The sequence below is a fragment of the Coregonus lavaretus genome (assembly GCF_964263955.1).
Source record: "Coregonus lavaretus genome assembly, contig: HAP1_SCAFFOLD_2340, whole genome shotgun sequence".
NCBI lineage: Eukaryota > Metazoa > Chordata > Actinopteri > Salmoniformes > Salmonidae > Coregonus > Coregonus lavaretus.
This window is the reverse complement of record NW_028166098.1, coordinates 67,649-82,294: the sequence shown is the minus strand read 5'-3', so window position 1 is coordinate 82,294 and position 14,646 is coordinate 67,649. Positions and strand designations below refer to the sequence as shown.

The following is a 14,646-nucleotide window of genomic DNA, read 5'->3' as shown; positions in this document are numbered from 1 at the left end:
GTAAACAACGAAACAAAGGAAAGTGGAGATGTCTTGCGGTGATGGCAGAGGCTTGAGGATTGTAATAGCCTACTCTGTACTACCGATGAGTAGTGAACTTTCTGGCGACGGGCTGCCGGGGCATCACCCAAGTGGGTGCTACTTGTTTGTATGGAGGAATGGCTACAAAAGTCAAGCGGCTATGCTACGGACGTCGGGGTGCACTGTTAAACGGCTCCGGACCTGTCTGATCCTGACCCATATCCCTGTGACGCTGCCTCCCACCGCTAAAGCCATTGTTTGATACTACCAAGACAAACTGCTTCAGCTCCCATCCTGATTTACTGTTTTTGTTTCCTTGTTTAATTACTTTTATGTGCTGTGTACATAATTCAGCTTTAAGCTGCCATGTACCACAGCCTACATGTAAATGTAATAAAACTAATAAAGACACTGCTGACAAAGTTGAAAATGGCTTGATTTAAAACAATGTATCATTTGATGTGATATGTTTATGAAAAGACCTGCCAAAACACGCCTGCCAAAACACATGTAGAAACTGATTCCACTGTATGTCTTTTATTCTGTTAAACTGTAACCAAATATCATATTAAGCAATGTAATCATAAATTCATTTTAAAATGAAGGAAATGTATTTAACTGAAATGGAAAGCTATAGGGAAGAGTGGGGTAAGTTGAGCCAAAGGGGTAAGTTGAGCCACCCTTGTTTCTAGGAAACCATACACAAAATTAATAATTTGACCAAATATTTAAGAAGGGTCATCATTTCATGGAGTATGTGAAGGAAGAAACCATATGGAAAAAGTGGTAAGCAAGTTAGGTCCCAATTTTCTATAAAAACATTCTGACAAAAACGCGATCATAATTGTGTTGGATTGTGTTTGGGAAATAAAGAGACGTGGTTTTAAAAAGGTAATTGTAATATTTCATTCAGTACAGAAATTTGTAGGCGGCTTAACTTACCCTGTCCCGCAGCTCAACAAGTTGTGCCAAGAGACCACTTTTTTTGGACAAGCTATGTTTTCAAAACTGTAGTGTTTACATTAATTCTCGTTATTTCCAGATATACACAACATCCCGAAATATACACTACAGGTCAAAAGTTTTAGAACACTTACTCATTCTAGGGTTTTTCTTTAATTTGACTATTTTCTACATTGTAGAATAATAGTGAACACATCAAAACTATGAAATAACACATATGGCATCATGTAGTAACCAAAAAAATTTGTTAAACAAATCAAAATATATTTGAGATTTGAGATTCTTCAAATAGCCACCCTTTGCCTTGAAGACAGCTTTTCTACAATGTAGAAAATAGTACAAATAAAGAAAAACCCTTGAATGAGTAGGTGTTCTAAAACTTCTGACCGGTAGTGTATGTAGATATTTTTGTTAGAAAGAATACTATATTTCCCTTGACGGAGTGATGATGAATATAAAAAAAAAATCGCTCAATTTACCCCACTCTCCCCTACTGGAGAGTCCTGCTGTACAAATGGTTGTTTTTGACAGGTTATTCACTATTTATGTGTACGCTTAGGCCTGTGTTTTTTTGTTTGTTTGTTTTTTACAGTTTTCACATTTTATTCATTTGTTTATTTATTTACATTTACTATGTAAATAGCCTGTGGGGAAAACAACCTGTGGGTACCTAGGTTACCCCATTGGCTCACAGCAAAAACGTCACCTTTTTCCAACAATTTTCTTGTTGTCTGCTTGTTTTAGTCACTTACAAAACGATATGTAAGAAAAGTACAACATGTCTAAAGATTACTTTTCAACACTGCCTGCTCCTGAGTGCTCTCACTACTTAGAAAAATGTAGTATTGTAGGGCTTCCCTCATGATGGTTTTAATCATGTTTTGAGGCTATACAGTGTTTGTTTACGTTTACAAACATTGGAGTAAAACAAGCTATATTTTGGGTTCTATTGGGGTATGTCAGTTGAAGTAAGCTCATATTCTTCAAGAATGAATGGGTACATATAATTAATTTATAAGTCCAAAAGTGGATGTAGCAACTGCTGATTGCCCCTTTAAGATAAGTTTGGGCTAATTGAAAATTGAAACATTGAATGGAAACACACACACACACACACGACTGACAAAAGCAATGTGCTTCGAGACAGTAGGAAGAGCATGCGGGATAAAATACAATAAAATGTTATAGCTCGAAAGGTCAAGGTCACGTCCTAAAGGTCACTCGCCTGGGGGAGTCCTCATTCCGCATGCAGGTGGTGGGAGCAAAAGAGTGGGAACGGAGAGGGGAGTGCAACACCATTACCATTGAGTGTACCTGCAAACTGCCGGTCGCCGTTTCCGCGGTTACCAAACTTGGTGACCAGCTTGCCGTTGGGCTGAAAGATGAAGACGCAGCACGCCTTGTTGTCCACGATGATGACGTGGCCATTCCTGTCTACCGACACGCCTTTGGGGCCCATCAGCTTGCCCGAGCCAATCTTATTCTGGGGGGAGATAGAGGGACAGTCAGGAAGGACAGTGGATAATACCCCAGTATTTCTGTTGGGTATTTTATATAAAGAAATAACAAACAGGTTATCTCAAGTTAATGTTTCAATTCAGGCTAACGTCAAAGTCTGTGGCATGGGACCTTATTTTTCTGGTGCTGCTGGGTAGAAAAAGACTAATCAAGTCAGAAAGCATACCCACATTGAGTTATCCATTATCAGTGAGCATCAGCCATGCAAAGCATCACATAGGATAAAGCAATTCTGACAGCAGCTATTAGTTGATATGACAGAACAGTCTGGAATCCAAACTGAATAGCCCTCCATTTCAATATATTTTCACTTCAATTATGAAGTCTGGACCTGCTCCAACTGAGAGGCACTCGGGCCGACAATTGGGGCGGCTAGAAAGCAGCACAAACGATTTCAATGAAGGCAGGTCCAGACTGAATCAGTAAAGTGGAACAGAGCGATATCTAGTGTGGATTCCAGGATAAATGACGGCATTGTATAAACTTTTAACTCACCTTGAACTTTCCGTCGCTGGAGAAGATGCTAACCCACTTGTTGTCGTAGTCGGCTATGATGATGTCACCGTTGGGGTGGACCGCCACTCCTGTGGGCCGCTGCAGTTGCCCTGGAGACCGTCCACGCACCCCAAAGCGACTCTTGAACAGACCGTCGTTAGAGAAGATCTGCGAAAGAAACACGGGGCCGAATCACATGACTGAAGATGGACTGATTGTCAAAATGCTTTGAAATATAAAAAACGTAATCAATGGATAGTCAGGGCTCTTTTTTTATTCAGTCCTTTAAGGAAATGATTTGAAAATCCTCTTTGATATGATAAATAAATGACACTTTTCAATTATTGAACTGGAATTGTTACTGTCCTGATGCCAATTTACAGTTGGTGTCTTTGCCATATTTTCACATTTGCAAAAGCACCATGATATACAGCAAATCAATACAAAACATCCGAGCAGTCAGAGCTCTTAACCGAGTCTTGTTTTCATCCAGTCTATATCAGAAGAATATTCTTCAGACAATCTCTTCAGACACACCTCAAAGAGCTCTGGTGAGAACTCACAGTCAAAAGATACCACTGTGACTAAGTCAAGGCAGAACGACTTCAGAGATATGAGCTAGACGCAGGGCTGTTCAATTCCAGTCCTGGAGGGCCAAAACACTTCTGTTTTTCATCCTCTCCTTCCATTCAGGGACTAATTCAGACCTGGGACACCAGGTGAGTGCGATTAACTACCAGGTAGAAAAAAAATGTTTTGGCTCTCCAGGTCCAGAATTGAACAGCGCTGAGCTAGATACCAACCACCACTCTTATGTAAATGTTTTAAATATTAGGATGAAAGAGTCTAACTACAGTAGAAAAGTATTTTATCATGCCTAACTTGTATTACATGAAATAACAAATTATGTGCTCACGCAAAAATTATTGTGTGCTGTGGTAAATAAATAAATAAATAAATAAAAACATCTGGTATTCAAGCCATGTAAATCCACAGATCAACAAAGCAAATCTACAAAAACACATATTCTCAGCCCTTTTCAACTCAAATGCATTAAAGGGAGGATGGACAGCTGATGGTTGGTCTCCATGGAGATGACAAAGTGCAGCTCTCACCAAGCTAATTATGTTCAATAGCGATGATGAGTCATTGTGCTCAGCCCACCAGCATCCCACAATTCCCTCTGCTATTTCCCTCAGGCCAAGAGAATAAGAAGCATAATGTGCTTGTTGATCCTACCCTGAACAACTGGTATCATCAGAATATAAGACATTCTACTGTACAGTGTTAACCACTTCGAGAACTAGTGAAAAGTGTTATGTAAACGCAATCTATTATTGCAATCCATTATATGACTACTTGTTACCTTTTGAAGCCAAATGTTTTTAGTGAGGTAGTTGGCCGAACTACATTTGTGTGACGAGTAACCTTGCCTTGAGACCTCTGTTAGCTCTAACATTAATAGTAATGCCTGAGCATTAGCTCAACAGGCCTTGGTCAAAAGTAGTGCATTTAGAAATAGGGTGCTTTTTGGGATTCAGTCATGGTCTTGAGTCGCGTCAACGACATGGGTTTAATTAATGATCTATGATATATAGCTAGAGATGACATTCTCCAGTTCCCTTACCTGAACACACTGGTTATTGCTGTCTGCTATCAACACCTTGCCTACTGAGGAGGCAGCCACACCCTGTAGATTGGTGAATTCCCCTTTGTTTCTTCCCTTTGTACCTGGAAGGCATGAAATAAACAAGCGTCAAATTCCCCCGTAATGCTTATTCATCATATGAGTGTAGATTAAGAGTTTATTAAGTGAAAACATTTTGACGAACTGTATTATTCTTACAATGGTCAGTTCCCGGAGTGACCTTTTTCCAATTCCACCCATGTATAACTCTGACTAGTAACTCATAACATATTAGTGTTGTCATGATACTAGAATTTTGACTTTTGACTAGAATACTCAATACCATCACGATACTCGACACCAAAATAATACCACAGCAAAAAAGGTTATATTAGCCAAAGTCACAGAATGGCACTTGATCCAGACAGATAAACTCAGCTACTGCTCTGTTCAATCGTTTGGCATCTTTAGAGAGTTTTGTTTTTTTACATCAAAATGTTGAATCATAAAAATCTATATTTGACTTTGTTTTTACCAATCTAACTACATAACATAAATGGTAATAATTTATTTGAATGGTAAATCTCTATTGATAAACTGGGTAAATAACAGTTTGGTCCGTGTGGTTCAGTTGGTAGAGCATGGCGCTTGCAACGCCAGGGTTGTAGGTTCGATTCCCACGGGGGACCAGTACGAAAATGTATGCATTCACTGCTGTAAGTTGCTCTGGATAAAAGCATCTGCTAAATTACTAAAATGTAAATGTAGCCTAGGCCTATTCACAATACAGGTGAATGCATATTCAATAGGAGACCGATTAAGTGAATGAATAAAGTTTTTGGTGGCAATCAGCTTTGAAATCAGCACATTTTGCGCTATAGTTTGCATATTAAATCACAAACAAAGTACTATGGTAGTAAATTGATGTTAGCTTCAGCTGTAAGCTAGCAAGGAAAGTTAGCCTACAAAGCTTGACGCTAACCGTATCTTCTTGCATTGTAAAGTGTTCTAGCCTGTTTGGACATTGTTTTGCGAACACTAATTAACAGTTTAAACATTTCGACATGCCGTTTCGCATTATTCAAGTGTGTTAACTTCTGTGCAGAGTGGGGAGCTAACATGATGCAGTCCAGACTCCCAGTGCAGGCTAGCAATGAGTAAGTGGAGCAGGCACGGTGCGCGCCTCACGCTATAAGGGGACATCGCTGAGCTGATACAGTTGATCTGTGAGACACATTTTGACAGAAGTACAGAAAGTAACCAAAATTCAAGTACCGAACCGATTTTCATGTTCTAGTATCGAAAAAGTACAGAAGTTTCGGTATACCGTGCAACACTACAACATATAATTATGTATTAGGTGAACTATCCCTATAAATTTGTTAGTTGAACCTTCCATTTAAATCTGTTAAACACCATTTTAATGACCAGAAAACATGACATTTCTACCTTTAGATTTTGTGGCATAGAGAAAGTTTAGATATCAGACAGGGGAGGTGATATAAATAATACTCTGAGCAAAAGAGAATGTTTTTGGATTTTCACCCTCCAGACATTATTTCCTAAAGGTCTTCATGATGAAGTGCCTATGTATGTTATGTTATAAATGTGAACATGAATGAATGCCCCCATTTTAGATTACTCTGAAATTTTTCTTGTGCTGTACCTAATGATTTATGAAAACTTGCTTGGTGGGTCGATGTCCTCATTGTGGTTTTACAGACGTGTTTAATACGTTTCATGTACATACTTTATTCAAATATTTATGAAATGCACATTGTTATATTTGGTAACACTTATTTGCCCTCGACTCCAACCCCATTCGATGCATGGAACAGATGTGGGTGAAGCTATGTCTACATAAGGGTGCTAATAAAACAAAAGCTCTGACAAAGGCCTTGAGACCGATACGTAATGCTTATTAAAGAGCAGTGATACTAGCAAGAGCAGTGTGCAGGTTTCTTCTTTTGTCTCATGTTCTAGTATCGAAAAAGTACAGAAGTTTTGGTATACCGTGCAACACTACAACATATCATTATGTATTAGGTGAACTATCCATTTATATGTCTTAGATGAACTGTCCCTTTAAATGTGTTAGTTGAACCTTCCCTTTAAATCTGTTAAAACACCAATGATAAGGCAACCATTACCGATCCTGAAAATTAGGTCATCTTCGATGGGGTTCTCTTTCCTCTTCCCTGTGCTGTACATACTGGCTGGCCTCTTGATGGCCTTCTGCTTGACGTGGCTACTCCCCGGCGACTTCAACCTCTTCTTAGCGCTCTCCGTACTGGGCGACACATCCGCCGACTTTGTCGCTTTAATCTTAAAGGGACTACCTTTAATATGCTGGTCGTACAGACGCAGCGATAGCGTCAAACTACCCTCTTTCGGCGCCGTGTACAGATACTCGTACGTCCCGTTCTTGTTGTCCAGTATCTCGCCGTCGCCCACACTACCGTCCGGAGTGGCGATCTCCGCCGTGATGTTGGCTTTCCCCATCTTACACAGCTCACCATCCTTGTCCTTGGTCGTGATGGTGACAGAGGTGGGCAGGCCCGCCACGCACTGCCTCAGGCCCTCGCCCGTGGCCACCGTCTCGGACGCCACGGCGTTCGTGGTAACTATAGTACCCAGGTTGTGGATGGACTTCTTGATGCCCTCAGTCTCCACCAGAAAGTCCAGCTGGTCGTTCTCCCCGGGCTGGAGGGGGAGCTCTTGCACGGCTAGCTCGCTGAGCCGCTCACTCATCTGCTTCTTGACGAGCAGGACCTCGGCCTCGGTGCCGTGGCTCAGTGCCTGCTCGGTAAAGATGCAGCTACTGTTGATGCCATCTTGGCCCTGGAGTAATGTGTCCAGCTGGGCTTGGAGCACCTGGGAGAAACACATTGTAGAGAGGGGAAAAGAGTGATGGGGCGGGATAGTAGAGAGGGTGTAGAGGGGTGTCAGGTGGGGTGTGAATGGAGATGCATGTGGGCATGCATGTACGGACACAAACATCTGTGAGGCGCTGACACAACACACACACACGTCCGCACACACACATATACAATCTGTCATTGTACGCACACACGGACACATGCACGGACACACGCATGCACACACAATCTGTCAATGTAAACACAAACATCTGTCAAACATCTGTTTGACTAACACATTCACCTAACAAATGTGCGCACACAAACACATACAAATACAGTACAGTCGGAAAGTATTCAGACCCTTGAACTTTTCCACTCTGTTACGTTACAGCCTTATTCTAAAATGGATTAAATAGTTTTTTCCCCCTCATCAATCTACACACAATACCCCATAATGACAAAAACATGTTTTTTGAAATGTTTGCAAATGTATAAAAAACAAAAACGGAAATATCACATTTACATAAGTATTCAGACCCTTTACTCAGTACTTTGTTGAAGCACCTTTGGCAGCGATTACAGCTGGGTATGACGCTACAAGCTTGGTACACCTGTTTCTGGAGAGTTTCTCCCATTCTTCTCTGCAGATCCTCTCAATCTCTGTCAGCTTGGAAGGGGAGTGTCGCTGCACAGCTATTTTAAGGTCTCTCCAGAGACGTTCGATCGGGTTCAAGCCGGTCTCTGGCAGGCCCACTCAAGGACATTGAGAGACTTGTCCCAAAGCCACTCCTGCGTTGTCTTGGCTGTGTGCTTAGGGTCGTTGTCCTGTTGGAAGGTGAACCTTCGCCCCAGTCTGAGGTCCTGAGCACTCTGGAACAGGTTTTCATCAAGGATCTCTCTGTACTTTGCTCCATTCATCTTTCCCCTCGATCCGATAGATGCTGCCACCACCATGCGTCACCGTAGGGATGGTGCCAGGTTTCCTCCAGACGTGACGCTTGGCATTCAGGCCAAAGAGTTCAATCTTGGTTTCATCAGACCAGAGAATCTTGTTTATCATGGTCTGAGAGTCCTTCAGGTTCCTTTTGGCAAACTCCAAGCGGGCTGTCGTGCCTTTTACTGAGGAGTGGCTTCCGTCTGGCCATTCTACCATAAAGGCCTGATTGGTGGAGGGCTGCAGAGATGGTTGTCCTTCTGGAAGGTTCTCCCATCTCCACAGTGGAACTCTGGAGCTCTGTCAGTGACCATCGGGTTCTTGGTCACCTCCCTGACCAAGGCCCTTCTCCCCCAATTGCTCAGTTTGGCCGGGCGGCCAGCTCTAGGAAGAGTCTTGGTGGTACCAAACTTCTTCCATTTGAGAATGATGGAGGCCACTGTGTTCTTGGGGACCTTCAATGCTGCAGACATTTTTTGGTACCCTTCCCCAGATCTGTGCCTTGACACAATCCTGTCTCGGAGCTCTACGGACAATTCCTTCGACCTCATGGCTTGGTTTTTGCTCTGACATGCACTGTCAACTGTGGGACCTTATATAGACAGGTGTATTCCTTTCCAAATCATTTCCAATCATTTGAATTTACCACAGGTGGACTCCAATCAAGTTGTAGAAACACCTCAAGGATGATCAATGGAAACAGGATGTACCTGGGCTCAATTTCGAGTCTCATAGCAAAGGGTCTGAATACTTATGTAAATACGTTTTTATTTTTTATGAAAGATTTCTAAATCTGTTTACGCTTTGTCATTATGGGGTATTGTGTGCAGATTGATGAGGATTTTTATTTATTGAATCCATTTTAGAAAAAATTATTGAAGACTAAGCTAAGTGGACTTTTGACACATCAACTGGTATAGGCATACTGTAGCGTGTTGACTAACTATCATAGTTATCACTTGTTAACATAACACCACAGCACAAAATTGCTACAGGGCTGGGTCGAAACACTGAGCATCGCACGCACATGCACATACAGTCTCTCACACACACACACACACACACACACACACACTCACCTGCATCTGGCTATTACACTCCTCCTCTTCGACAACAAGAGCAGCCATTGAGCTATCAAAGTCCCCAACCAAAACTAATTTCTCCACCACTATCTACATCAACCCTTGCTTCATACTGTATAAGACTCACCCTCTGAAAGACTAACACAAAGATATTATATATATAGAAAGAGGCAGGGAGATACAGTGCACACTCACGTAGTGCAGTGCACTGTGGAAACCTACACCACTGTACCTACCCCACTGTATCAACCCCTCTCTGCTTTCAAGACTCACCCGCTCTCTTTAAACATGAACAGCTCAGCACTTTCAAAGCCTAAATAACCAACTAGATAGATAGACACAACAACACCAAAGCCTAGATATAGAAAGATAAAAAGTATGCACAGTCCACACCCTATAGAAAAGGGCAGACAGATAAAAGTCCTCCCTTCCTTTGTGCAGCACTCTGTCTGCTCTAGCCGCCGGTCCTACTGGTGAATCATTCCCATGTGATGGTGTTCTGCTCCCTAAGGGGAGGGCGTTGGGCGCTAGGCCAGCCTGGGTGATTGGTACGCTGGGCTGGGTGGAGCGTCAGCTCTCTGCCCTGGCAGTCTGTCTCTCCTCCCCTCCAGCCCTACCAATCCATGTTTTATTTAATAATTTATCAGAGAACTGCCTGATCCACAGCTGAGCCACTGGCACGCAAAGTAGAAACAGAGCCTCTGCTGCTGTGTGGGATAGTAGAACTGAGGAATTTATTTATATTTCTAATTGAGATTAAACAAACAAATCTCTTTTAGGAGATAGATTTGTTTCTAGGAAGGCACATTGGAATCAGAAAACGTTTCAGTTCTTCAGATTGGGAAGAATCTATTTTCAGTATTTTTCTTGTTCACATCCTGAGTATAATGCCGTTCATTCTTGGTTTTAAAACTATGCCCATGTTTAGAAATGTCTTTCCTTTATCTGTTAATCATATATCTATTTACTTTCATTGACCACCTGCCTCTAATTCCGTATCATATTGTCTGTGTGCACCAAACAGATTGATGAAACAATCAGAAACCCACAAGAAAAGGTTCTAAACGTCCCACTCAACCAAAATGTTGGGGGTTCTCACCTTCTGCTTGAGGCCGTAGTTGACCTCCAGCTCCATGAGCAGGACACTCTTGCGGACGTTCAGGGTCTTCTGCAGCTCGTCGAACGTGGTGTGGATGTCCCCCTCGATGGAGCTCTTCTGATTGGTCAGCTGCTGCAGGATCTCCGACAGCACCTGCAGGGCCGAGTCGATTTCAGGTAGCCTGAAGGAAGGAAGGGAGAGAGAGGGTGGGTGAGATCAGTCTTAGGTCAAAATTAGCTGACTGTGACTAAATCACTTTGTAGGATGGCGCATTCTGTCCCTCAAACTAATGGGCCATCAGGGATAATGCTTAGGTTGCCTCTGATGCATATACATAGCCTAAGGTCCAAAATAGGTAGATGAAGGACTTTGAGTCTCATAGGAAAAATCTATACACTAGTGCAAATTGGGGAAGAACATATAATGTATTCTGTGTACAAATACAACCAAAGATGGCTCCATTAACCCACTTTCCCCAGGGGTGTGTGTTGGGCCATTACCTTTTTTTTGACTGTGTCCAGTGTGCAATGGGATGTCATAATTATTATTAAATGGTTATTTTCTGGTTGTAATTTGTTTCTCTGGTTGTAAATAAGTTATATAACATGTATTGGACCCTACCGGTTTTTGATGGCGTCAAGCTGGTCCTGCAGCGAGGCCTTGTGCTGTTCGACCACATCTTTGAGGGGCACAGTGGGGTGCTCGGCGTGCTCGCCGCTCGTACACTCCTGGCACATGGCTGTCTCACACGGCGGGCAGTAGTACTCCATCACCTAGGCAAGAGCAAAAGTATGTACATGAGGGTACAAAATACTGTTGAAATCTAACATTTATTTCCTCTTAACTATATAAAAAAATACACCAAACAATTAATCTAAAATATTTTTTTACTCCAAAACATCACCCTGTAGTAAACCTCTGTATCAAGCTTTGAAGCAATTCATTACCCCCACTTAGGAGTGCAGTGCCAGTGTGGTAGTGCCCCTGTTCCAGTAGCCCATACAAATAAACGTTGCTATGGTGACGAGAGAGCGCGAAGGCGAAAGAGCGCAAGAGCTGTAAGAGAGTTGAATGTAACGGAATCTCCTGCTGAGGCATGTCTAGACTGTTAAATGACATCGATATCACCCCCGACCACCACTGTAATTTCAACAAGGTGACCTATCGGTAGAATCATTTACTCCCGCAGTAGCGTTATATGGACACTGATAGATGGAAATGATTAGCTGTATGTGTGTGTGCGCGAGAGAGTCTGTCTGTCGTTATAGCCTACATTTCCTACGTGGTTGGGGCAGGAGAGCGGTTGTCCCGTGGCCACAGAGTTGATGGTCTCCAACACGGCGTTCTCCTGGCTGCGGCTGTCGCTGGGGGGCCGCTGCAGCACGTCCATCAGGTTGGTGATGAAGAAGTTGCTCTGCAGCGCCGCCACGCCTTTCTCCGGCAGGATGGACGTCTGGCGGCACACGGGGCACGACAGCGTCAGGCTGTGGGCGGGGATGTAGTTCTGCAGGCACCTGGACAGGAGGGAGGAGGGTAGGAGGGTGGAGTTAAATGTCTGAGATGTGGATATACCTACTAGTGTTTCTAGACTATTTATATACCACCACAGCCCTAATACCTACAGGTATATGTATGTCTTCACAGAAAATACAGGCTACATGCCTGTCTCCAAAATGGCACCTATGGGCCCTGGTCAAAAGTAGTGCTCTAAATAGGGAATAGGTTGACATTTGGGATGCAACAACAGACATACATGTATTTATCATACTTCTATGTAATTATGACTCTAGTCTAGTATATATATTCTACTTGTCAGGAAAAAGGGGTTTTCATTACATTCTATGGCTTTACAGGACTAAAACACTACCAAAATCCTAAAATGTTGTAGTATGCACACATTGGGTTATTTCCACCATACACCAACAACACTGACTTATAATACCAGTGAGTGACTATAACACATTGTATGAAGGGGTGGGATTCACAGTCACACACTGCCTAGCCCTAGATAGCCTATGAATGTGTCCTGCAATACGTTTGGGTACCTGATATATGGCAGAAGTACATACATATATATTTTATTTTTAAGTTGCACAAAATATATAAAACAAGACTCACCCTCTCTCTTTAAACATGAACAGCTAGTTAGAATTAAACCAATCCAGTCATACACAATTTTCACAGAGACAGTAATTAATTAATTAATTAATTAACTGTTTAATTCCCTGATTAATTAAGTTGTCAGATGGTCATCAGTCAACACTGTGAATTAAAATGGAAGAAAAACCTAACATGTCAATCAAGTTAAAGTTTTCTGCCCCTCAACCAGTGGTGGAAAAAGTACCCAATTGTCATACTTGAGTAAAAGTAAAGATAGCTTAATAGAAAATGACTCAAGTAAAACTGAAAGTCACCCAGTAAAATACTACTTGAGTAAAAGTTGAAAAGTATTTGGTTTTAAATATACTTAAGAATCAATTAGTTAATGTAATTGCTAAAATATACTTACGTATCAAAAGTAAAAGTATAAATCATTTCAAATTCCTTATATTAAGCAAACCAGACAGCACCATTTTCATGTTTAAAAAAAGAAAGTTTACTGATAGCCAGGGGCACACTCCAACACTTGTGTTTAGTGAGTCCGCCAGATCAGAGGCCGTAGGGATGACCAGGGATGTTCTCTTAATACTGTAAGTGTGTGAATTGGACCATTTTCCTGTACTGCTAAGCATTCAAAATGTAAGGAGTACTTTTGGGTGTCAGGGAAAATGTATGGAGTAAAAAGTACATGATTTTCTTTAGGAATGTATTGAAGTAAAAGTAAAAGTAGTCAAAAATATAAATAGTAAAGTAAAGTACAGATACCGCAAAAAACTACTTAAGTAGTACTTTAAAGTATTTTTACTTAAGTACTTTACACCACTGCCCTCAACTAAATGAAATCTTTACCTTTCTCATCAAAGTCACATTTTAGATTCACCACACAGTTGCCTGCATCATACTGAGTCCGAAATGAACAGAGAGAGATTAGACTGAAAGATGGAGGGACAGAGTGAGGAAAAAGAGGATGGGGAGAGACAATCAGAGACAAAGAGACAGAAGGAGAAAGAGAGAGAGAGAATGCGAAAGAGAACGATAGAGAGAGAAAATGAGCGAAAGAAAGCATCTTCGTACAACAGCATCATCAAATCTAATTGAGTAATGTCACGCTCTAGATGCTATACAGAACGCAGAGACAGGCACTGAGCTCTCCCTTCTTCTCTCAGGGACAAAGACAGCTAGTCTAGGAGGGTGACACGGACAGACCAAATGTAGTCACAGAAAATAAATACATTTTGTGAAGCTACAGTATTTAGTTTCTATATTCAGCGGAGTTCCCTGTCCATGACAAAAGGAAAGACACTTTTTTAAATCTTTAGTTGGGTCATCTTCAAATCTAAGGTTGCGTGATGAGCAAGCATGAGCAAGCATCACTTTCTATCACCCTTAATTGGCAGAATATTCACACGTTTGCCAACCGATAAATCTCACTCTCAAAGACAATCAAGCTCACGCACTCTCCCAAACTGGACATATAGAACAAAATGAGAGACAGGCAGGCAGGCAGGCAGGCAGGCAGCGCACACACACCTCTCACAGAAGGTATGGAGGCAGGGCAGCACTTTGGGGTTGTCGTAGCGGTCCAGGCATATGCTGCAGATCAGGAACTGCTTGTCGATCTGTCGCACCACAGGGCTGGGGATGCTACTGGATCCTTCACTGGCCATCCTAATACTCGGTCATAAAGTTCCCTCTTCCTCTCACCCTGCACCCTACAGAGAGAGACAGAGAGGGGGGTTAGAGGGGTTCACACACATACGCACTGATGCCCATGTTAAGACTTGGACATAGAGGGAAGTGGGTTTGGGAGGTATGCACACACATACAAAAGTGTCCAAAATGTTGTTCGCATTTCCAACCAGTATGCATGCGCGCACACACACACACACACCCACATATACCCACCAACACACACGCACACCACACACACACACACACACAAACAC

General features: G+C 42.2%; 1 protein-coding gene across 1 annotated transcript; it reads right to left on the bottom strand.

Moving 5' to 3' along the window:
• Positions 1-1,943: 1,943 nt before the first annotated feature.
• On the bottom strand, positions 1,944-14,432 carry LOC311114422 (tripartite motif-containing protein 2-like). Its single transcript, XM_084189673.1, has 8 exons — positions 14,231-14,432; positions 11,874-12,114; positions 11,222-11,373; positions 10,601-10,781; positions 6,775-7,498; positions 4,625-4,728; positions 2,998-3,165; positions 1,944-2,467 (listed from the first exon to the last, which is right to left on the bottom strand). Exons 1-8 carry the CDS (start codon positions 14,365-14,367, stop codon positions 2,222-2,224), a joined length of 1,953 nt encoding a protein of 650 aa, XP_084045799.1. The 5' UTR covers positions 14,368-14,432; the 3' UTR covers positions 1,944-2,221.
• Between the last annotated feature and the right edge of the window lie 214 nt (positions 14,433-14,646).